The 24143-nt window shown below is 56.9% G+C and overlaps 1 protein-coding gene across 1 annotated transcript in view; it reads right to left on the reverse strand.

The window, feature by feature from the left end:
* The window catches only part of RIPOR3 (RIPOR family member 3), a gene marked incomplete at both ends in the record, with an annotated part of 28641 nt that extends 12684 nt beyond the window's left edge, over positions 1-15957 (reverse strand). The window contains 11 exons of the mRNA XM_079719832.1: positions 47-176; positions 1957-2102; positions 2188-2313; positions 2500-2543; positions 2880-2943; positions 3115-3264; positions 3908-3961; positions 4267-4290; positions 7288-7366; positions 9631-9777; positions 15848-15957. Coding sequence (XP_079575958.1) covers positions 47-176; positions 1957-2102; positions 2188-2313; positions 2500-2543; positions 2880-2943; positions 3115-3264; positions 3908-3961; positions 4267-4290; positions 7288-7366; positions 9631-9777; positions 15848-15957 — 1074 coding nt within the window. The remainder of the gene's footprint in view (positions 1-46; positions 177-1956; positions 2103-2187; positions 2314-2499; positions 2544-2879; positions 2944-3114; positions 3265-3907; positions 3962-4266; positions 4291-7287; positions 7367-9630; positions 9778-15847) is intronic.
* Between the last annotated feature and the right edge of the window lie 8186 nt (positions 15958-24143).

Consider the following 24143-nt stretch of genomic DNA (forward strand, 5'->3'; position numbering starts at 1 on the left):
GATCCCAGCTCGACCACGGCATCCCTGTCCGGTGAGGCTCACTCACCAGGTAGTATCTCTCCCGGAAGCTGGGGGTGCTCGGGGGTGTCCAGTTGTACAAGAAGCCCTTCCTGCTGCCCACGGAGAACTTGCCCGTGGGGCTGGGCGACACCAGGAAGCTCTCGGTATCAAACGGGCTGGAGGAGAGCAGAGGCCAGGGTGTCATCGATGGCCGGAGGACACTGGAGCACAGACAGGACCCAGGAGATGGAGGCTCGGGGAGGGGCAGGCACAGCCGGGGGACTCCAAATCCACGTTCTCAACCCTTCTAGCAACGTCTCCCAGAGGCCCGCTGCCCTGAGCGCCCTTAGCCAGATGGCCACTCGGCCGCCACACAGGTGAATGACAGCCCCCTTTAGAGCCCTTTCGAGAAGCTCAGCAGACCAGAGGTGGACACTCAGCTCTGCCGTCTCCTGGGTTAGCCACGTCACTGCCCCCCTCAGATTCCTCATCGGGCAGGGGTCGCCAGTCACGGTCACAGGGAAGGCTGCAGATCCACGGTGAGGAAGGGATGCGTCAGCCCGGCCCTCGCCTGCCCTTGGAGCAGGCAGGCATGGGTCAGCCCTCCCTGCCTCCTGCCTCCCTGCACACAGGCCTAGCTCGCAACATCTGGGGCGCAGCCCGGCCACGAGGGCCTGAGGCTCAGAGGCACTGCCTGGACACCTTTCCTGCCTCCCCAGGGCAGCTGCGGGCCAGCGGGACACCTGGGTCCTTGGACTTGCCCGGCTTGGGGCTGCATGGCACTGGGCCACCCCCTGCCCCGTACACTTGAGAGGCGCGCTCAGCCCCGCTAAACAGATGAAGACACTGAAGCTGGGGTGTCACTTGTCCAAATTCACCCAGCTCACCGGAGAGAGAGCAGTGGCTCCAGTGACCCCGGCTCGGACCCCACCCCAGGGAGGAAGGAGAGACTGGCCCCAACTGGTCCCAAGAAGCACCAGAGTAGAGGAAGTGCGTCTCAGCCCCTTTGCTCCTGCAGCACCTGCCCTGGGGAATGAGGAGAAGGGAATTTCCTCAAAACCCAAGGTTTCATTTGGGAGAAAGAGCTCTGCTACCAAAAACAAAACCTGTGGAAACCACCAGCGATCACTGAAATGGCATGCACGGTGGAGAGCCCCACCTGGGCAGGGGTCGTTCTCACGCGTGTCCCCCATCCATGGGGCTGTGGGCTGTGGCCCAGGGAGGACTCAAGGTGACCGCTCGGCATTATGCCTGATGCGTGGCAGGGGTCAGCAGGGAATGAGGTGGGCACAGCAAAGCCAGTCCTCCTGGGCAGAGGCAGGCTTCTCCCGGGAGCCCAGCCCAGGAGGCTGCTGGAAAGGGTCCTGGACATCCCAGGTCTTTATTTAATTTATTTTTTTCATATTTATTTATTTGGCTGCACTGGGTCGCAGTTGCGGCATGCAGGCTCTTAGCTGCGGCATGCGGACTCTTAGCTGCGGCATAAGGGCTCTTAGCTGCGGCATAAGGGCTCTTAGTTGCGGCACGCGGGCTCTTAGTTGTGGCATGCGGGCTCTTAGCTGCAGCATGTGGGATCTTTTTCCCTGACCAGGGGTCCAACCAGGGCCCCCTGTATTGGGAGCATGGGGTCTTAACCAATGGACCACCAGGGAAGTCCCCAGCCAGGTCTTTAACAGCCACTGGGTCAAAAGTGAGAAGGGAATCAAAGCTCAGAGGGGCGGGGGCGGTGGGGTGGGCAGGGCTGCAGGGAAGGGTCTGGGCCCCAGCCTGTCTGGGGGGCAGGATGAGGGCAGGGCTGCCCAAGGTGGATGCTAGGGCGTGGTCAGGCCACCAGGGGGAGCCGGCGAGCCCCCTCCCCCCCCCATCCCGCCCCCTCCTCTCTGGGTGGGAGTTTGGGGCCGGCCTCCCATCTGGGCAGTGGGCCCCGGGCAGGGGGAGGCGGCTACCCCGACTCACTTCCACAGCACCTCCAGCTGCAGCTTGATGGTGCCCAGCTCTGTGATGTCCACCACGATGACCTGCGGCCGGGTTGTGAAGAAGTCGGTGATGTCGCAGGTCACTGTGCCCACCGCCAGCGAGCTCAGGCCCCGAAGCTCTGTCACCTGGGGGGATGGGGAGTTGTGGGTGGTGTCGGAGCCAAGCCCCCCACCCCGCGGCGCCCCGCCCCCGCCCCTAAGCCCCACCCACCTTGATCTCGAAGTTCTCGTGCAGGGTGGGGATGAAGGCCTTCTCCTCCTCGTCCCAGGTCTGGCTGTCGTCAGACTCGATCCGGCCCCTCAGCTTCCAGCGCTGGCGGCCCAGGCGCAGGAGCACCTGTGGGCCAGACCCACGGAGGGAGGGGTCAGCCGCCCCCTTTGCCCCCTGCTGGGGGCCCTCCCTGCCAACCGGGGCGGGGCGGGGACAGAAACCCAGCTGGGGCCCTGGTTGCCAGCAGCGCCCAACCCCCAAAGGCCTGGTGGGGAGCCCTGAGGACTGATCCCGCCCCGAGCGTGGCTGTACCTCATACTGGTCTCCCGGACAGAGGCGTGCGTAGCCCACCAAGCCTGGAACACAGAGACGGGCTAATCTCTTCGCCACTCTCCTGTGTCCCTGCCCCATGGGTCACAGGCCCTCACACGGGGAGCCCCCCATCACAGGGTGGGTATCAGCTTGGGGGGTGGGGGGCCATCATGATGACAGTGGACAGGCCCGGGCCCTCACTTTCAACTCAGGGGATAGGACTTGCCCGAGGTCACAAGTCACAGGAGTGGAAACGAGGGCTGGGCCTGGACCCCCGGGATCCTGACCAACCCTCCGCACAAGCCCCAGGGTCCCGGAGAAGGCCTGGTGCTCCCTCCACACCGGCCCCTGCCCAGCCACTCTCAGCCCTGTTCGGTTACCTTTCATCCTGACGTGGAACTCGCCCAGGTGAACCTCCAGGGCCCCCTCGATGAGCCACATGTCCTGCAAAGCCCCACACAAGGTGGCTCACCGCCTGGCCCCCGGGCTCGGCCACGGGGGACGCACAGACCCTGCCAGACAGAGGCCCCCGGGCAGAGAGAGAGGCTTCCTCAGGGCCCAGGGAGCCCCAAGACCGGCCCGCCCCTCGCGGCGCTGCCCGCCGCCGCCGCCCACCTCGGTGCACTCCTGCAGGCTGCGGCCCAGCTCTTGCAGGCTCTCTCGGGAGGCGCGGCTCGGCGGGCACCGGGAGAAGGCCCGCTGCATGTTGGAGGCGCCGTCGCGCAGGCGGCACTGGATGCAGTAGCCTTCGTAAAGCTCCTCCACCTGCGGGGCGCACGGGCCAGTGGGCGCGGCCCACGCCGAGGGGCGGGGCCCGGGCCCCGGCCTGCCAGTCACTCGCCCCCGAGCTGCCGACCCCACCCCGGCGGTCCCACCCCCCCGTAGAATGTGCGCCCGCGGGGCAAGGACCACGTCTGCCTCGTCCGCTCCGCATCCCCAGCACCTGGCAGAGGCTGGCACCCAGCAGGTGCACAGTAAAAACCAGTGAACTGGGCGGGTGGGTGCATCGCTTCCGCTCTCCCTGCCCGATTTTTCATTTGTGAAACAGGGAAGGTGGGTTTGTGATATTCTGTCCACCCACTGGGCTCCTGGGGCAGTAGAGCAAGCTCATGGGAGAGTTTGCAGAATATAAAACTTAAGGCACTTGCTGTGCGACCCTGGGCCAATCCTTGTCCCTCTCTGGGCCTCTACAATCCCATCTGTATGATCGAGTGGTGGGACTCAACATTCCCAGCCCTCTAACCCCAACCCCCTAACCCCATCTCAGGGCTCAGCCCCTGCAGGCCCCGCTCCTCCTCGGCTCTCTCCAGCCACCTGGCACCCAGAGAACCTCCCTCCAGCCCCCGCCCCCCACTGCCAACCCAGCAGAGGCCCAGCAAGCCGAGAGACACCCCCGAAGCCGGCTGACCTTGCTGATGTGAAACTCCATCTTCCGAATGTGCCTTTCCACAGAGCGTGTTTGCTTCTCCCAGAAGAAGAGAAGATGCTTCAAAAGTAGCCTGCCCACACTCCGCCCCGAGCCCCTGCCACCCTCCTCCAGGTACTGACACAGAGCTGCGCTCAACGCCAGGCCAGCCCCTCACCATCCCTAAAGAAGGCACATCGCTGAGCCTCAGTTTCCCCACTTGTAAAGTGGGGAGGAAACCCAAGTATTCCTCCCATGGGACGGCCAGGAGGATGGAACGCAAGCGAAGACGTTATTCTCATCCAGCCAGGCCCAGCCACAGCCCACCTTGCTTACCACGTGCAGACAGGAGTTTCCCTCACCTTGTCCAGGTCATAATAGAAAGCCTGCAGGGGAGGAGAGGAAGGAGGGAGTCAGGACTCCAGCGCTCCTCCAAGACCCATGAGGCTACATCCCAGGGGCGCCTGAGCTCAGAGGACAAAAAGCCAGCGGCCACTCCGTCCTCTGAGGCCTGCAGTCAGCAAGCTGTGGTCCAGGCCAAGCAAGAAGAATGAGTAAACACATGGGCTTTGGGTGAGGCAACTCTAGGCCTGACTCTATTTGCCAGCTGTGTGTCCCAGGCAAGTTCCTCTACCTCTCTGAGCCTCCATTTCCTTATGTAAAGTGGGGTACCAACAGCACCTACCCCACAGGGTAGTTATAAAGGGTAAAGGACGGTGTAAACTCAACAAGAGGGGAACCAGTGCAATTTGATTATTTAAGGGGTGACTTCAGCCATGACCAGAGGAATTGAGAGTGGGGAGAGGCAGCCAGCACCACCCAGGAGTTCAGGTCTAAGGAAACTGCAGATCCGGACTGGTCCATCCGGATTTGCAGGGGGCCACGGTGTAGCCAATGAAAAGAATATATTGTCGGGGTGGGGGAATCTTTGTATAAAGGGCCAGATAGTAAATATTGCAGGCTTTGCAGACCATATGGTTTCTGCTGTTGGAGCATGAAAGCAGCCACAGACTATATGTAAATGATGGGTGTGGGCTGTGTTCAGATAAACTGTATGTCCAAAACAGGCTCTGCTTTGCCCACGTGGGTTATAGGCACTATATCTGTGCCTGGACGAACTTCCACAAGGTTGACGATCCACTAAGGAGAAGGACTAAGATGTGGGAGGATACGTAAGTTGTGATTTCATTTTTGTAAGACAACTGTTAACCAAACCACTCTATATGCACAATCTGTATATTTCCATGATTATGTGACCAGGGAGGAAAATATGGAAAGATAAAGACTAGATTGTCCTCAAGGGCTAAACACGGTGGGACAGAGAAGATTGCGGACGGGAGCCAGTCGAGCAAGAAGGAAAAGATGGATTAACCCCCTGCCAACGTGTTTTCCTACGTATGCATTTATGTGACATTGTACGTGTAGGATTATGAAATTAAAACTCTATGTAAGGGGACTTCCCTGGTGGTCTAGTGGTTAAGACTCCACGCTCCCAATGCAGGGGGCCCCGGTTCAATTCCTGGTCAGGGAACTAGATCCCTGCATGCATGCCGCAAGTAAGAATTTGCATGCCTCAACTAAGAGATCCCTAGTGCTGCAACTAAGACCTGGCGCAGGCAAAATAAATAAATATTTTTTAAAAACACACACACACAAAAAAAACCCTATGCAAGAAATTAAGAAATAGGAAAGTTCCCAAGGCTTTGGAAAGAAAAGCAACTGCACAGCAACTTCTCAGAAACTGAGAACCGGACCCCAGGTGCATCGTCCCTCTGGGTGGCCCCAGTGCAGTTGCTGCCCCTTCCCTGCCTCAGTGTGCCCACCTATGAAATGGGAGTAGCTAACACGTACAGACCTTTACACAAACCTTGCGTCCCTTAGAGTTACTTCTAGAACAGAGAGAGAGAGGGAGAGACCGGAGGACATGAGAACAGCCACACCCACAAGAGAGGGAGGCTCGGCAAGTGCTCGGAAGGGCCGGGAACCAGGCAGCGCCTCCTTCCGCCTCTGCGCTGACCCATCTGCCCACCAAGGACAAGGCATGACTGAGCTTGCCCGGCCTTCCCTTCTCCAAGTGGGCCAGCATGCTGGGAGCCCTGCGTCTCCCACCCTGTCGATCCCCGAAGTCTTCTTTGCTGGGGCCAGGATATAGAGGTGGGGGGACACAACTTTGATAGATTCACTCCCCACCCGCTCGTGTCTGCAGTCCCTCCATCAAGCCGGTGGCCCGCTCTCTGCATTGGCCCTTGGAGGAGCAGTGCTGGAATGAGCTAGAGAAAACCATAGACATCAAGGCCTCCTGGTTTCTGCTTCCAGAAGTTCTAATTAAGGACAGGAGGGGTTTTCACAAGGCAGCAGCCGGATGGAGAAGAGGGGGCTGGGAGGGACTCCCCAAGACGCAAAAGAAAGAGCCTCCCCACCGGAGAGATGCAGGCACCCAGCAGTGGGGTCCTGGCAGTGCCAGCAGATAAAATGCAAGATACCCAGGGAACTCCCTGGTGGTCCAGTGGTTAGGACTGCACGCTTCCACCGCAGGGGGCACGGGTTCGATCCCCTGGTCAGGGAACTAAGATCCCGCATGCTGCACAGCGTGGCCAAAAAAAAAAAAAAAAATACAAGGCCCCCAGTCACATTTAAATTTCCAATAAACAATGAATACTTTTTTTTTTTTTAGTATAACTATGTCCTGGGACATACTGAAAAATGATTTGTTATTTATCTGAAAATCAAATTTAACTGGGCATCCTATTTTTTTGGTATTGGTTTTTTGTGGCGTTTGTTTTGTTTTTGTTTCTTCTAAATCTGGCTCTGCTAAGGGGGTGGCAGAAGCCCAGAGCAGGTGAATCCTGGGCTAGACAGGCCCCAGGGCAGCCTCAAAGATGCCACTCGGGTGGCAGCAAAACTGCAGAGCGGCTGGACATTGTGGGAACACGCAGGGTTGATCAAGGACGGGGTCAGGGCCACTGTGACACACCCTGGATTCAATGCCTGATCCAATTTCCTGCCATCATGTAAGCCACCCTGATTGCAGGGGGCCCAGATGGCCAAGACCTACAGAATAGGGCCATCTAACGTAGACACCTCTCTGTACACCCGCCTACCTTACAGTTACTTCTAAAACTAAAGGGAGGTGGCCCAAAGATGTGTGAACTGCTGCACCATGTGAGGGCCGGGGGCTGCCGGGAGCTTCCCACCAGTCTGCGAGGTTAAATTCATCCGGGTCCAAGTGAGGTTCATTCATCAAAAATAAAGCCCACTCCTTAGGCCTCTGAGTTCCGAGACTGAGATTCACACCCGTGATGCAGGCAACGGGGTGAAAGAGGGTACGTCTTTGAACCCTGGCCAAGGCTGCTCGCCTGGGAAGGGCCCGGGAGGGGTCTCACCAGCCTGGAATTCCTGCGGGTGTCCTTGTGGCGTCCTGACAGGTAATCCAGCTCAGCCTGCTGGACACACAGATACTCCCTGTGAGGAGAACAAGGAAAAGGATTTGGAAAAGGAGCAGAGAAAGGAAAGAAACAGGCAGATGAGCAGAGTTCCAGGGAGGAGGCAGCAACGGCCACCAGCAGGGGGTGCTCAGCAGGTTCAGGGGTCAGAGGGCAGACTCAGCCCACCCCACCGGAAGCCCAGTCCCAGCTCGCTCAGCCTCCACATCCCACACACCCAGGGCTGTGTGCCCAGTGCTGTACAAAATGGGGAATCCCTTAGGTAATTCCCCAAAGAGCCCTGCAAACAGGAGCTACTGTTATTATACCCATTTTAGAGATGGGCAAACTGACCCTGAAGCAACTCAGTACAGGGTCACACAGCAGGGAAGAGGCTGAACCCAGGTCTGAAACCAGGCAGTGGCCTCCAGAGTCCAGTATCTTCACCCCAGCCTGTGGGGAGGTTACAGAGAACACACCTCTCTCACAGCCAAAGGCAGGCCGTCCTGCTGTCTGGATGCCCAGGACCAGAAAGGGGCCTGACAAACTCACTCTGGAAAGCACAGAAAAAGCCATGGGCCCAAGGGGACTTTTCATGTTGTGTTTTCCACCAAAAAAGAGACTCAGACATGAAACCTGAGATCTGGACGTGGGGACCAGGTGGGGGTCCCATCCTGCTCCATTGTAGATTTGCTGGCTTACCCCAGGAAGGTGACTCACCCTCTCTGGGCCCACTTATACTACTACCTTCTGCCAGACCACAGCTTCCTCAGGGGTTGGGCTCCCCAGGAAGGAGATGCCCTTGACCCCAGACAAGTCTCAAATGTGCGGTCCTCACAGGAATCACCAGAAGCTTTCCTGGGAGAGGGCACCTTGGAGATAGGCCTCCACCCTCTGGGCACATCCCCGGTTCCCACTCAGCCCCAGCGCTGGGCGCACTGTGGGATGACCCCTGCATAGGGAGCCAGGCACCGGCCCGGAGGGAGGTAACATTTACCCTAAGCCCAGGGGACAGCGGGGCAGGCAGCCTGGGCCCTGGAGCCCCACCTCTGCTTCCTGGCTGTGGGGTCCTGGCCAAGATGCTTCCCATCTTTGGGACTCAGTTTCTCGCCTGGAAAAGGAGGCTAAGAGAGTCTCTCATGGCATCAAGGACACGATGTATATGAAGCACCAAACAAGCCATAGAGCTGCTGCTGCTGTTATTATTATTATTATTATTAATTAGTGAGGGATGAAGAGCAGGATCACAAGAGGTGGAGGGCAGGGCAGGGCATCCCAGGAAGAAGGAAAAGCCTTCCGTTGGACAAATGCACGAACACCCCTCCCCCCCCTCAGCTCCCATGCTGACCTGCCTGCCCACTGTGCCCCTAATGTGCCAATCATGCTCCTGCCCCAGGGTCTTTGCACAAGTGGCTCCTTTGGCTTGGAATGTTCTCCCATTATCTGCAGGGCTCACCCCTTCAGGTTTTTGCTCATACGTCACCTTCTTAGTGAGCCCTTCCTTGAACACCTTATTTAAAATCAACCGCACACCTTCTACCCTGATTTGTTTTCCTCCATAGGAGCTACCACCCTCTGACATACTCTCTATTCTACTTTTCTATATTGTTTATTGTCTGTGTGTCCCCCACTGGGATGTCAGCTCCACGGGGTAGGGGTCTTTGTGTTTTGTTCATTCCTGTACCCTGCGCCTGGCACTTGATAAGCCCTCAGTAAAAATATGGGGAATGACTGAATCTTCCTGTTCCCACTTCTGCTCAGTTAATCAGTCAGCCTCTTCCTCACTTGAATCCAGCCACCCTGACCTCCAGCTGTTGTGCAAGCTCCTACTGCAGGGCCTTTGCCTGTGCTGTTCCCTCTGCCCAGGATGCTTGTCCCCCAGAGGCCAGCATGATGGCTGCTTCTCAGAAACCATCAGGACCTCCTCAGTGAAGCTCTCCAGGCCACCCTGTGTGACAGGCCTTCCACATGCTGTCTCTCCATCACCTCCCTCACGGCCCTCTGGGCTCGTGGAAGTTACAGTATTGATCACATTTCTTTTTATTGCCGTCTCCCCCTCCACACCGTGAGCTCCATGAGACCAGGGTCCCCCTGCCGTATTCACTGTGTCCCTGGTGCCCAAGGACAGGGCCGAGCACATGGCTGCACCCAGGACATGCTTGTTGACTAAAAGGATAACCAGGAGCTCCCTCTGTGGCCTCTTACAGAAGAGACCCACCCATGTTCCCCAGGAAGAGGCAGAGAGGACCAAGCAGACGAGGACAAAGAAAGCACTTGTTAAAGGCAACGAACAGCCATCCTTACTTGAGGCCTCTCTTCAGTGCTTCAAAGATCTTCTTCACTTGCTGGGGCTTGGGATCCGAGCAGACAGACCCCTTCCGCAGCGTGCCATACATCTTGGAGGATTTCACAGGCATTCGAGACCTCGCTGAGTTCCTGTGGATGGACTTTCTGTGAGAAGGGATGGGTTGGGGGGCGGTCAGAGCAGGGGTCTGGACAAAGCCCTTCTCAGTGGCAGGCACTTTGGGAACAGTGGCCAGAGCCCCAGGGAGTCAGGAGACCTGGCTGAGTCTCACCCCACTGCCACCAAGCTGCGTGGTCTCAGGAAAGTTGCCAAGACTCTCTGGGCCTCAGTTTTCTCATCTGTCAAATGAGGGCTTGGATTTGAGGATTAAAAGAATAATAGGGGCTTCCCTGGTGGAGCAGTGGTTGAGAGTCCGCCTGCCGATGCAGGGGACACGGGTTCGCGCCCCGGTCCAGGAAGATCCCACATGCCACAGAGTGGCTAGGCCCGTGAGCCATGGCCGCTGAGCCTGCGTGTCCGGAGCCCTTGCTCCACAATGGGAGAGGCCACAACAGTGAGAGGCCCGCATACCGCAAAAAAATAAATAAATAAATAAATAAAAATTTTAAAAAAGAACAATAACACTAACCTGATATGAGAAATTAACTTACAGTGAGAAATACAATCAAGCAGCCCAAATGCCAATGCTGTCTGTTTGTGCTCTTCATCAAGCTCTGTGCAGGCAAAGCAACGTGGGAGGCCAAATCATAGTCCAGTGGTATACCCATGGGTTGGGTACCTGTTGACTTTGCCTGCCCCACATCCGTTCCCCTCCCTCTGTTAATAGCACCTCAATTTCCCTCGGGGGCATCTCCCCAACCCTGCTCTTTATACATATACTTTGGAGGGAGGCAGCCTGACAAATCACCATACACACATGCACACACACACACGCGCATGCATCTATGGACATTCTGAGGCAAACCCATGTCCCAGTACTGGGTTAGTCAACATATTCCACTTCCTTGGAAGAGAACTTCTCCCCCTTCCTTCCTCATCTTCCTCGGATGCACTGAAGAGCCAGCTTCAACCATGTGCCCTGGGGCCCCCCACAGGGATGGCCGAGCCACAAGAGAGAAGGAACAGGCCCTGGACAGCCTGTGGAGCAGACAGTCCATTGGCTCTACACTGTTGTTGGTCCTCAGACCACAGTAGGAGGACCACTTTCTCAGGGGTTCACCACTTCTGCTTCACTTGGGAGACATCCTCCTGCTAGAAACCCAGCCCCGAGTCTCCCTGGTTGCCCTTCACAGTCTGCTGCCCTTTTAGGGTCTAAAATCAAGGGCACAGGCTCATTCATTCATTCAAACACTCACAGAGTGGGGCTTTCTCTGAGTCACGCAACGTGATGGGAGCCAAGGGGCCAGTGTCCCACCTTCAAGGGTTCACAGTCTGTGGGGAGGGGTGGGGGGCTTGTGGTCTGGAGAGCTGGGCAGGGGGCAAGTAGACACAGCTCCAGCTCCTTCGCCAGGCCTGAGAGAAGGGCCACTGGGCCATCGCCAAGTCCTGGTCCCCAAGAGGCCTGGCAGGTTGCTGGGCTGTATTTCCAAGCCAACCAGACGCTGCACATTCCACGCAGGGTCACAGGGTCCTGTGGTCGACTCAGTAGAGCTGTCCTGTCCACCCCTGCTATCGGGCATCAAGCCCCAAACCCCGTGGTTCCCCAAAACATGGATGCACAGCCACATTACAGGCCAATGTGCCAGAAATACAGATCTCAGGGCTTGGCCGGGGATGCTGAGAACTGGGTCCCAAGGATGCTGCATCAAGGAAGGACCTGGAACCCCGCCCTGGAAACCTCAGGGGCCTCACCAAGCTCATATCATCTCATGGGACACAAGCTCCTGGTCAGCCACCCATGTCCAAATTCTAGCCCCAGAGGACACAGGTATTTAATCTACTGCAGCCTCAGTTTCCTTATCTGTAAAAGGAGGATAATAAGAGGGCCTGCCCCACAGAGTTGTCATGAGATAGTCATTCATTCAACAAATATTTACTGAGCTCCTATCATACACCAGATGCCATTCTAGGAGCCAGGGGTAGAACGGTGGCCAAAACAGACAAAACCCCTGCCCTCGTGAGCTGCCCTGCCAGCTGGGGAGACCGTGGGAAGTGGTAGCAAGCACAGACTCTGGAACCACATGCTGGGGTCTCTATCCGGCTTCCCCAGTTATAAGCTGTGTGACCTTGGGTAAGTTACTGAACCTCTCTGTGCCTCGGTTTTCTCATCCATAAAATGGGGACCAGAGAAGGGGTTGCTGTGAGAGTTACATGAGTTAATAAATGTAAAGAGATTCAAGCAGTTCCCAGGAAAGAGTAAGTGCTATATATGTGCTGAAGTTAATAAGGTAATTTTTAAAAGTACATATCAGTTATATTGTACAGCAACTCTACTTCAATTTAAAAAATTATATATCAGATAGTGCCTAGTGCCAAGAATAAAAACAAAGGCAGGATAATGAATGTAAAGGGTGAACAGGGAAGCTTCCTCCAATCAGGCGATGTTTGAGTCTGGGTAATGGGCACGCAGCCCTGGGGACAAAGCCTATCACATCAGTAGTGCTCACCCCTGCACCTGCTGCTGCTGTTATCCATATATTATATGTCAAGTGACACTTTGCAAAGCCCAGGCAGGGACTGTGCTCCCTCCTCCCCGACCCTCCCGGAGGCCACATCAGCCACCTCTTGGAACACACCCTCCACAAAGTTGCCATCTGCGGGCTGGCAGGGACAGGCAGAGCTGCAGCCTCGAGAAAAGTGGGTTTCAGACAGGCGAGGGTCCCCGGCAGGTGGGGCTGCAGGCGCCCCGCTCACCTGCCAGCTCCCAGAGTCCCACAGTCCCCGGCAGATGCGTGCCCTCGGCTGGGTCCCACTTCCATCTACCTGGAAACTTCCTCGCCCTCGCTCTGTGGCTGTGCCTGCTAGCACCGGCTCCTGGGGAAGCTCTGAACCCAGTGCTCTTGTCTGAGGTTCAACAGAGCAGGTGTGGTGGCCAGCCGCGCCAGGGACGGTGATGTATGTGCAGTCTCCGGATGGCAAAATCAGGTTGCATGTCTGGCCCAGTGCCACAGCTGCCAGGGTAGGGAGCAACCTCCAGAGGCGGATGTCACAGCAGTTCTGGGAGGACTCAGTAAATATTAAACATCCCCCGGCATGCCAGGCGAGCTTCCAGATGGGCACATGTGACCCACTGGCCCCGGCCCTCACGTGAGGCCGCGAGGCCAGCCCTTCTACCTGGTGTCGTTGGGAGACACTATCGGAGGCCCCGGTGCACGGCTGCTGCAGGTGCAGGATCCAGAGGTAGGAGGGGCTGGGGGCGGGGCAATAAATAATAGGACCGACTGGACGCATTTCAGGTGAGGACTCAAAGCTGGGTGTAAGCGCACCTTTCCTCCTGCATCTGGTGGTACTAGACACACAGGGATGATGACAAACACGCACACGGCAGTCGCAACGGTCAAGCTCTGCTCTGGGTGCTTCACGTGCACTAGCCTGTTTCTCCTGATACAGGTCTCTGAGGTCTAGCCCTCCTCTCTGTCCCCTTTCTCTAGCCTCCTCTCCTTGAAAATCAAGGGCTGCTGCTTAGTTTTCATACCTACACTTCCCAGCCGTCCCAGTGGAGGAATTCCCAGGTGGTGAGGACCTTGCAGGGTCTCCTGACTCAAGAGGGTCCCTGCCTGGCAGCCTGAGGGAGGGGAGACCTGGCTGAGGAATGGCAGGAAGGGGTTAAGAGCAGCCCGTGCCTGTCAGTCAGGGCAGAATGGGACAGTGTCAGGGCCTGGCCCTCTTCATCTGCCCACCTTATTATATATGGCCTTATGTTATCATATATTATCATATACTTATTATATGTGGCCTTGTTATAGCAGTCATTCAACCTTAGCGTAAAATTTCCTCACCAGATTACTTCCCCAAGTGAATTCTTTGATAACGCAATAAAGAAAAAAAACAACCCTGTCCAGAGTCAAAGGGGCTTCAGGTGCCAGGGCAGGGATAAGGGTTGGGGACATCTAAGTGGAGCCCGGCTCTGCTGCTCTCCCGTCTAAGGATATTTTTGCCTGACCTGCCCCCGCAGCTGAGCACCTCGGCAGTGTGGCCGTGTTTCAGCCTGGTTGGATTACCTGGGAAATAAGGCCAGAGGTGAGGCCTGAAACCCAATCCAGACCATCCAGCCCCAGAGCCGAGGGTCCAGACCCCTGGGAGCTGTACAGAGACAGGAAGTTAAAAATAGATGTGCTGCTTCTCTGCCATCATGGGCAGCTTCTTCCTCACCCCTGGACAAGGGGACTACGGAGGGCCAGGCCAGGTGGAGGCCACTCAGGAATCTGAGAACCCGTCCAAGCCAGGCATCCTCCAGAATTCCCTGCAGGGTTGGCGGGGGAGGGGGCAGGACGAGGAGCCCCAGGAGGGGTCCAGGACACGTACACCACTGTCCCACAGGCCGGCCGCACACCCACTTTCTGTCCCTCAGAGCTCATTCCCACCCCAGGGCCTCTGCACCTCTGCCCCTCCGCCTGGAAGCCTTTCCCATGTCCACACCCTGTCTGCACGGGCTCCTCCGCTCTCTGCCTTCACTTAAATGCCTCACTGGGGGCCTCCTCCAAGGCCCCTGCTGCCCTCCTGCCTCCCTGCTTTAACCCCTTCAGGGCACCTGCCACCAGCTGCATCCATCTTGACTATCACTGGTTTATCGTTTTCCTGTCCTGAAAGGAGGCCGGGGCCTGGGTCTGTCTCCAGAGCCCTGGACAGGGCCTGACCAGAGCCAATGCTCCATAAATACTTGTGGAAAGAATTAGGGATTCCTAGGGGGTGCTTCCAGGATTTCAGCCCTGAGATGCCACACCTCCCAGGCACACCTCAGAACTGAGAAGCTGAGCTGCCCTGAGACAAGGTGAGTGAGCTGGGAGGGCCTGACCGCAGGGCCAGCCTCACAGTGATGGGGGGCGGGCGGGGGAGGGGAAGGTGGGTCTAACGCGCAGCTGGGGAGCCCTAGGGAAAGGGCACAAGGAGGGCCTGCCGGGCTCGGGTGGTCCACACCCCCAACCCCCAGGAAGTGGCTTTGAAGCCAAGGCCTGATGAGACTAAGCAGGACCAGGCCAGGTGAAGAGCAGTGGGGAGGGTTCCAGGGGGAGGGCAGGGCGTGTGCAAAGGCCTGGAGGACAGAGAGGCCAACGGGGCTAAAGCCCAGGGTTCAGGATGAGGCTGGCCAGCCAGACCCTGCCGTGTGGGGACCGGACTGTGCTCTCAGTGGGATGGGACCTCCGGAGGGTTTCAGGTAGGGGAACGCCAGGATGAGATTTGGTTCTGCTCTGGCTGAGGGCCCTGCCTGTCTACCACAGCTGTTCAGACTGGCAGCCGTTTGGGGCCCTCAGGATTCCTGGAGCCAGGGGCCCGGCACGCCTGGGCTGGCAGGGCTGTGGCCCCAGGAGCAGAAACGCACCTTCCTCCCAGGCATTACCTGCAGCTGGAGGAGACACATCGCAGATCAGCCGTGAATTCACGTCTGGAGAGTCAGTACTAACCAGGCCTGTCTCTGCCTGTCTCTCCTCCTTGGAAAACTTCCCACAAGCCCCTACTGCGTGCCAGCATGTGCCGGCAGCTCACCATGTGTCACCTCACTGTACCCTCATGACAAGCCCATGAGGGAGGGACATTTGTGATCCCCGTTTCGCAGATGAGGAAACCAGACTCAGAGAGGTGAAGTCACTTGCCCCAGGTCACAGGTGGCCCTATTTCCCATTCTATCAAACAAGAAGAACATTCCATCCTAACCTGGCCCCTAGGAGACTAAGTTCTAACTCTGAATCAGTCTTGCTGTGTGACCTTGGGTGAGCAGCTCTGACTCTCTGAGCTTCAGTTTTCTGATCTGCCAAGTGGGCCTGATAAGCTCAAGCAGATCAGCTTCCAGGATCAACTGCCAGCAACATGTAGGGTGATACCTGTTCAGATCTGAAGCAAATTACAGCTTTCTCCCAACACCAAGAGTCTCACTCACATACACACAGACACAGACATACACAGACACACAGACAGACACAAACACACACTCCCCTGCGCTGCAGGCCTGGCATGAGAGTGAGCCTCAGGGTCACTGGCATGGGAGGAGGATGCCCCCGCTGGCCCCCCGATCCCTGGCCCTCAAACCAGCCTCCCACACACAGCCCGGGCAGAACTTACGCGATCCTCCGGCTCTGGGCACTGCTGAAGCCGGCAAAGGAGGCGCTCCGGCCCATGACCCCCACGGCTCCTGTGTCCCCAGAGGACAGGAACCGCACCCTCACCGACATGGCTGTCACCTGCAGGGAGAGGGCAGGACAGTCAGCCTTGCACTGGCACCCGGTGAGTGCTGACCGCAGGCTGGCTACCCTCCACCATGGCCCCCAAGGGCCCTACAGCAGCCCCAGAGAGGGGGCGGCTGGGGCTGCCCCCAGCTCACAGATGAGAAAACTGAGGCTCAGTGAGGTCAGGGAGCTTGGAGGGGGGGTGGCAGGAGCAAGATTCGAACCCAGGTCTCTGCACCCCGTGCTTGGGTCCTTGATGCCTGTGCGATGCTGAGTCCTCGTGCAGGGGGCACCCAGCAACTCGTGAGCCAGCTCTTCTCACCTCCCCTCAGCTACTCCTCTCTGCCAGTAACCCTGACCCCCCTCCACAAACCCCCACTGAGCACCTCCTGTGTGCCAGACGCTGAGCAAGGCGGGCAAAGCCCTTGCCCTCCAGGGCTCCCAGTCCAGCAGGAGGCTGATGGGCCACCATTATAGGAGGGAGTCCATAGCGAAATGATGGGGGTGCCAGACCCACCCATGGAGGAGGCGACCGAGAGCTGAGAAGGAAAGGCCAAGGAGGGAAGAAGGGGAAGGGGAGGGGAGGGAAAGGTGTCCGAAGCAGAGGGAACAGCATGAGCAAAGGCCTGCAGGCGCAGAGGACAAGGCGTAATCCAGAATGGAAGGAAGTTCAGTGGTTGGGGTGTGGCTCCAGGTGAGGTTGGAGAGGCCAGCAGAGCACAGGTCAGGGGGGCCTCGGTGGCCCCAGCGAGGGCTTTGGCCTTGCAAATGGCTAAGGGTAACTAGGAGCCATGGGAGGTTTTGAGCAGGGGGTGAGTCAGCCCAGTTCACATGAGGCCAGGCTGCTGGCATCAAAGGCTTCCAGAAACCACAGATCCATTGCCCCATCTCTGACCCAGGTTGCAGGGAGGCCAGCCTAGAACTCTGGCTGTCTTTACGTTTTTCCAAACCATCTCGAGATTGGAAAAATGCCACCACATCCTTTGGGAATATCGCCCAGTGTCTTCCAACACAATAGGAAAGTTCTCCCCCATATCTAACCTAAATCTCTGCTGCTACAGTTTTATACCTCACTCCTCAGCCAGGGTGGCGTCAGTGCAAGGATTCCAGGGACCCCACTGCCCTGAGAAAGCTCCGCTCCGCCAACTCCCTCCTATTCCCGCTCGGTAGGGCCCCTGCTTCTCACATCCCCTCCACCCAGCGGCTGAGCCCAGACTCCACACCTTTGCCCGCCCTGGGGCCTCTGCCTGGAATAACGTTCCCTTTGCAGCCGCGTCTATCCAGTGTCTAGTCCTGCATTTTGTTTGTAGTCAGCTCCCACCAGAAGCTCCAGAGCCCTCACTCTGAACCCCCTGGCAGATCTGCGTGACCCCTACAAGCTTCCTCCTTCTCCGATACCTCCCGCAGCCCAGAGCCCCACATGTGCTGTGCATAGGTGAGCTCTGGAAGCAACAAAGCCAGACCCGGGCTCAAACCCCAGCTGCAGCTGTGCCGCTCACCGGCTCTGGGCCTCGGTGATCACATCTGTAAAATGGAAATTCAGAAAAGGACCAAGGACACAATGTGCTGACAGCACATAATGTGAAATAGACACCAGAAAGAGCTGGTTGTCTGTGTGCCATCGGCTGACCAAGACCCCAGCCTGGAGACCCCAGCTGCTGAGGCAGATGAGCCGAGGAGCGACCTCTGGCCCCGACGGAGGAAGCGACGAGTGTCTGCTGAGCACCGGCTGAGTGGATCCCCAGTGCCAGGGACTGTCCCATGCAATAGATCCATGAACAGCAGCCCGGTGTACGGATGGGGAAATGGATGCAGTCTGGCAGTGGAGGCATCATTTACTGAGTGCTCATAATTAGGCCAGCTGTCCACTACGTGCCTTATGTAAATTATCTTAGTAGATCCATACAACCCCCTGAGGTGTAGGAGCTGTTGCGAACCTAATTCAATAGATGAGGAAACTGAGGCTCAGAGAGGTCACAAGACGAGCTCAGGGACCCAACTGGGGAGCGGCAGAGCCAGGCTGAGAACCCCAGTGTGACTGATGCCGAGCCAGCACTTCTCAGGTACGTGGGCAGGCATCCCGCACTCTGCGGGTTCACCCCAGCCCCACGGGAGGACCCTCACGTCCCCACAGTCCCTACCTGGGCTGAGCTGCTGCCAGCTTGGACCAGCTCACAAGAGTCGACGGTTAAATTTTCAGGAATGTTGGTAGCTTGAAATCAGCCATGACAGAATTAAGTACAGCGTGGAAATGGGCAAGTGCTACAAATTAGGTTTTGAGGTGGGTTTTTTTGTTTGTTTTTCTGCCTGTTGTTAAACTTTTATCGGCATACCACTGCCCCCACCCCTATCAGCACAGGCTCTGGGTGGCACTGGAACGTTCTCAAACTGCTAAACACGCCCTCCCTCCATCCTAGCCAAGATGAGCAAGGGCAGGACGAGGGAGCAGGCAGGGAGATCCCCAAGGTCAGCCGGTGGGATGTGGACTCTGGAGCCAGCCCCAGGGGGTTGGGGACCAGAACGCCCTCCCTCCACCTTCTCCCTCCACATCCCCGCCACCTTCCCTCCCAGGCCTTCTGGGTCGTCCTTCCAGCCTCCCCCAGGTCCTCCACTTCAAGATAAGGGAGAAAGACAACCGCTAAACAGTTCCTCTGCATGCAGTTTGCTAGAACAAACCCAACCATCTGCCTGCCCAGCGTTAGGAAAGGAGAAACGGGGAGGAGAACTAAGGTTCGGCGCAGAGACCCATGCAATGTGCCAGCACCTGGCTGCAGATTGATTATCGCGACAGGGCCATGAGGTTCAATGACCCCACGTTTCATATGAGGAAAGAGCCTCTAAGAGGTGAGGAGGCTGGCTCAGGGAGCCACGTTTTCCAGTGTGAGGCCTGGCTGTCACGTGGCGATTGGCCTCCTGGCTAGACCCTCCCCGCTCCTCTTCCAGCCCAGATGTCACCTCCCACAGGAAGCCTTCCTGGACCTCCCCCCAGTCCCTGCCTCACTTTACTTACAGTGGACGGTGAATGGTGACTTGTCTGCCTCCCCCACTAGACAGAGAGTTCCCTGCAGGTGGGGCCGGGGGTGTTCTCCAGGGCCTGAAAGAGTCACAGTGCATCTTTATGGGACCAGAGGACAAAGATGGAAAGGCTGGGGCTGCTTCCCCCACTTCAGCAGGCTGTGCAGCCCAAGGCGCAGTCAGTGGAAGAACAGGATAAAGATAAGAACTCCCACTATGTGCTGGACTCCAAGGCAGGGGTGGACACATGACTTCGGTAAAGGGCCAGATAGTGCATTTTTTTGGCTTTGCAGGCCTTATAGTCTTTGTCACAGCTACTCAACTCTACCGTTTTAGAATAGAAGCAGCCACAGATAATGTGCAAATGAATGAGCCTGGATATGTTCCACTAAAACATTATTTACAGGAGCAGCAGCTATTGATGGATGACCCCTGGGTGGCCAGCACTCTGCCTGCTACCTGCTCTAAAGGTTTAAAATCTCATTTAGGGGCTTCCCTGGTGGCACAGTGGTTGAGAGTCCGCCTGCTGATGCAGGGGACACGGGTTCGTGCCCCAGTACGGGAAGATCCCACATGCCACGGAGCGGCTGGGCCCGTGAGCCATGGCCGCTGAGCCTGAGCGTCCAGAGCCTGTGCTCCGCAACGGGAGAGGCCACAACAGTGAGAGGCCCGCGTACCACAAAAAAAAAAAAAAAATCTCAATTAATACTCCCAACACTATATGAGGCAAATATTATTATCCTTCTCATTTTGCAGATAAAGAAACCAAGTCTCAGAGAGGAGGGGAAATGACTCAACCAAGGTCACACAGGTCGGAACTACCAGAGCTGCGATTTGAACCTGGGCATGATGGGCTCCAAATCCCAGCTACTTCATGCTAGGCTGCACCTGCTTCTGCAGGGGCTGTGCTGAGGACACCACCCCCCCTCCGCTGCCATGAGCCTGAGCAGGAGGGAGGGGGCCCCAGAATGGAAGCAGGTTCATGACCCAGACCTGCCAAGCTAGAAATGTAGCTCTGGAGGTGGCTGAGAAACATCAAGCCCCATCCCCTGCAGGCTTCAGGGTGTGGGAGCCCAGGTCCCTTTGGACCAGCGTCAGATCCCAGCAGCGCCTCTGCTGGCCGATCCCTGGTGGGGCTGATCCTTTGTAGTTGACCCGTGTGATCTCACCCCGTGGGCTGCAAAACAATCCCCTCTCTGGTGGACTGGGCATGAGATGGCCGGGCTGAGACCCCTGGAATCCCAGGAGCCTTCAGTGGGCTCCTGACAAGTCCCAACGGATGTTTGTCCCCTTTAACCAAGGGTCATACTCTTAATGTTTAGTTGTTGACACAACAGCAGCACTGACCACTCAGAACAGAGGCTGGACACCTTGGAGACCCCACTCCTCTCCCAAGACCATCCCCCCTCCCCCTCCCCCTGCCGGCATTACCCTTTAGCTGCTGGACTGTAGGCAGGTCAGGCAGCCCTGGGCAGCCGGCACTCTGCAGGGCATGAGAGGCAGGCCAGGGACCTCACTGGGCCCCTGGGCAGAAGAGAGAGGCACAGAAATCATGCGGGTCCCAAACCTTCGGTGGCAGACAGGACTGCCTCTTCCCCACGTGTCCCTCGCTGCCTCTCTCCGGCTTGGCACCCGGCAGCACCTGATGCTTGGATCCAGCTGGTGAGCGCAGGGCAGGCGGGCCAGCTGAAGGGGCTCCTTACCCAGCAGCTGCTCCCCAGACACTGAAGGGACCGTCCTGGACCTCTTCCCCCAAGGTGCAGCCAGAGGGAGCCGGAGCCTGTTCTGCTAAATCTGTCCCGCTCGGTGCTGCCCAAAGCTGCCCACCGGCCACAGGGAACCTGCAATTTCACCTCATTTGGAAGTGATGCTTCTAAATTTAATGGCATGGGCTCTCAGGGCTGGGCAGCGTTTATGCCCGAGTCCCTCACTTAGGGCTCTTTTATATCCGTTCAAATGCCAGCCAGGGATTAGTTTGCTTATAGGAGTTTCCAAAATAGCCCTTTGGTTTAGCACGAAAGGAAATGGCAGAATAGCCCAGGATGAGGAATGTGAGTTTATACATAAGAGGGAAGGGCCTCCTGAGAAGGCGTCTCTGGGAACCACACTGTCTGCGCCAGATGGAGTCCAACGCCCTCATCTTACTGATGGCCAGACCCAGCCCAGAGGGGTCAGACGACCTGCCCAGGTCACCCAGAGGTGAATGGAAGAGTCAGAAGAATCCAAACTCCCTGTCCCTGCCAAAACCCAGTCCCCTGCTCCTCCGCTGGAGCCCACTTGAAATCCCGTAGCTGATCCACGCAGGATGGACCCACGCAGGAAAGATGCCTTCCATCGGCTTCCACGCCTGCTGGCTTGGGCTCCCCTCTGCCTGCTGAGCGCCTCCTGAGCCAGGTTGTATGGGGCCGGGAGGACGTGCCCAGGGAAACAGGAGAATGCGGTTCCAGCCGCATGTGATCTAGAACAAGTTCCCTCCCCTCTGAACCTCTGTCTCCCAGTCTGTAAAATGGGAGGATTGGGCTAGAACTCAGGCTTCCCTCAAGCACAGCACACTCTGGGCCAAGTGAGGGATGCCCAGTGGACTCCAGGCGTCACTCAGTGGGAGAGTTATCTTAGTCTTCAGTCTTTTAGTCTTTAGACCTCTTTTCATCCTGGCTCCCCGGCTCTCTGTCACTTGTCACCCTTCCTGTTCAACAGAGCACAGAGCTGGCCCGGGCACAGAGCCAGGGCTGGGCAGAGGAGGAGCTTGAATGTAGTCAGGTTGTTTTGTTTTGTTGAATTTCATTTAAGGTAACCTTCCATTTAGAGCAAGCTGTCTTCTGTATGATTTAAAGTGTCTTTTTAAATAGCATGTTTAAATGAAGACAGTACGGATTTGAAGGACACTTGGTTTAAATAGAGCAAGTAGGCACCCACCTGCCTGGCAGCCCACATTCCTGGGTCCTGCCACCAGCTCTCAGGGGCCACCGTGGAAGTGGCAGCTGGAGCCAGTGGCACCTGGAGACCCCAGGTGTGTCTCTGCAGATGGCCAGCTGGCCTCAAGGAGACAGATGGGCTGATGGCTCCGGCTTCTGGTATAAGAGAAGAGCAAGCAGCTCCTTGGGGAGCCCCAGCTGTGCCCCCAGAGTCCACTGTCCCGCAGCTGCAGGGCAAATGGAAACTTCCTGACAGCCAGATTCAAGACCAGACACAGAGTCAGGATCCGGGATCCAGGAGGGCTCTTGCCTCAGTGTATCATGCAGTCCACAGCCCCCTGTGTTCTTCCTGCCCAGGGCAGGCCTGGGAGGAGTTCCTGTCCTGCTCCAACTCTGGCCTGTAGGCCTGTCAAGGACCAGTCACAGGAGAGGACGGGCAGGCCTTCTCATTGGACTTCACAGCACACCTGTGCCCATTTCACAGATGGGAACACTGTGGGGGGGGGGGGGGTGCAGCCACAAATGGCCAAGTGCAAGGGACAGGTTAGATAACCCATATAAAAGAAATTTGTGCGGCCATTAGGAATATGATTTTGAGGAATAGTGACATAGGAAAATGTTTGAGGTAAGATGTAAGTAAACAAGAGCAAGATGTAAACTGTGTACAGCATGTTTTATTTTCAAAGCAGTACCTTACGAATGTGCTACAATGGACATGTATTCCCTCAAATTAAGAAAAAAACATTAATTTGAAGAAAATCGAGAGATTGACTAAGCTGTCCTCAGTCGCACAGTAATCAAGCTGCCAAGCTGACTGCGTGTCCTCCAACCTAGAGAACGTTGCTTCTCAGGATGAACCTGGGATCAAAGGAGCAACTTGCCTCTTTAACAAAAAGAAAAAAAAATTTTTAAAGGTCCACAGATATCGTCTACACTCCCAGCTAACTCCACTGAGTTTTATGAGGCAAAAATGACTCATGAATTTCTGTGAAATATCCAGAGGGTGTTCTAATTTAAATGACCCCTGATCACCACCGACACACTCCCATTGGCAGGTCGACCAGGGGTCACCTGGAAGAGACAGCAACTCTTGGGGGAAGGAGCCTCTTGAGGCGGCCAAGGGGGTAGGAGTGTGTGTGGGTGTGGGGAGGGGAGACAGGAAGCTGGAGCTGCCCAGAGATGGGGGGAGGTGATGAAGCTGAGCCTCTGGAAGTACCACTCTCACCCTGGTCTGCTTAGGACCAGCAATAAAAATGGGGTCAGGCAGGAGGGACCGGGCATCTCCCCACAGCACCCCTCTGAGGTGGGCACTGTTACCACCCCCATTTTACAGACCGGGAAACTGAGGCTGGTAGAACTGAAATGGCCTGAACGAACATGTGGCAGCACTAGGTCTTCAATAACTCACCTTAAAATGCTTATGTGCGGGGGCTTCCCTGGTGGCGCAGTGGTTGAGAGTCCGCCTGCCGATGCAGGGGACACGGGTTCGTGCCCCGGTCCGGGAAGATCCCACATACCGCAGAGCGGCTGGGCCCGTGAGCCATGGCCGCTGAGCCTGTGCGTCCGGAGCCTGTGCTCCGCAACGGGAGAGGCCGCAACAATGAGAGGCCCGCGTACCACAGGAAAAAAAAAAAAAAAAAAAAGAAAATGCTTATGTGCGGGCAGCGTGGCCCAAGTGTGCGTAGACCTAGCCCACATCCTAAGGGTGAGTAGGTATTGCGTGGAGGGCGCTAACGTGGGTCCCCACTCCAGAAGCAGCTATGGGAGGGTCTGTACCTCGGCACTGCTGACATTTGGGGTCATTCTTCACTGTGGAGGTTGTCCTACGTATTTGGCAGCATCCCTCCCACCCCTTGATGCCAGGAGCTCTCCACCCTCCAGTTGTGACAAGACTGTCTGCAGACACTGCACTGTCCCCTAGGGGCAGGGGTGGGGTGCAGAATGGTGACCAATGGGAAGGACCGGGTTCAAGGTTAAAGGCAGCTTGTCAGATCTGCACGAGAGGGCTGGTGAATTAGCGTGCTGGGTGTCAGGAACGATTTCTCACGGGTGAAAGGAGTCGTGCTATAGATACTCTATTCCGTTGGCTACCGTTGGCCTGTCGTTCAGACTCCATCTCCTGACATGAATAGGGTGTGGGAACCTGGGGGCCCCGGCAGCCCAACATATTCAGAAGGGGCCCTGGGCCTACAGCTCCCACTGGGCCTCTGCCACCCCCATCCTTCACGCGCACGTGTGCACACGCGCACACACGCACACACA

Source organism: Hyperoodon ampullatus, assembly GCF_949752795.1.
Source record: "Hyperoodon ampullatus genome assembly, chromosome: 14".
NCBI lineage: Eukaryota > Metazoa > Chordata > Mammalia > Artiodactyla > Ziphiidae > Hyperoodon > Hyperoodon ampullatus.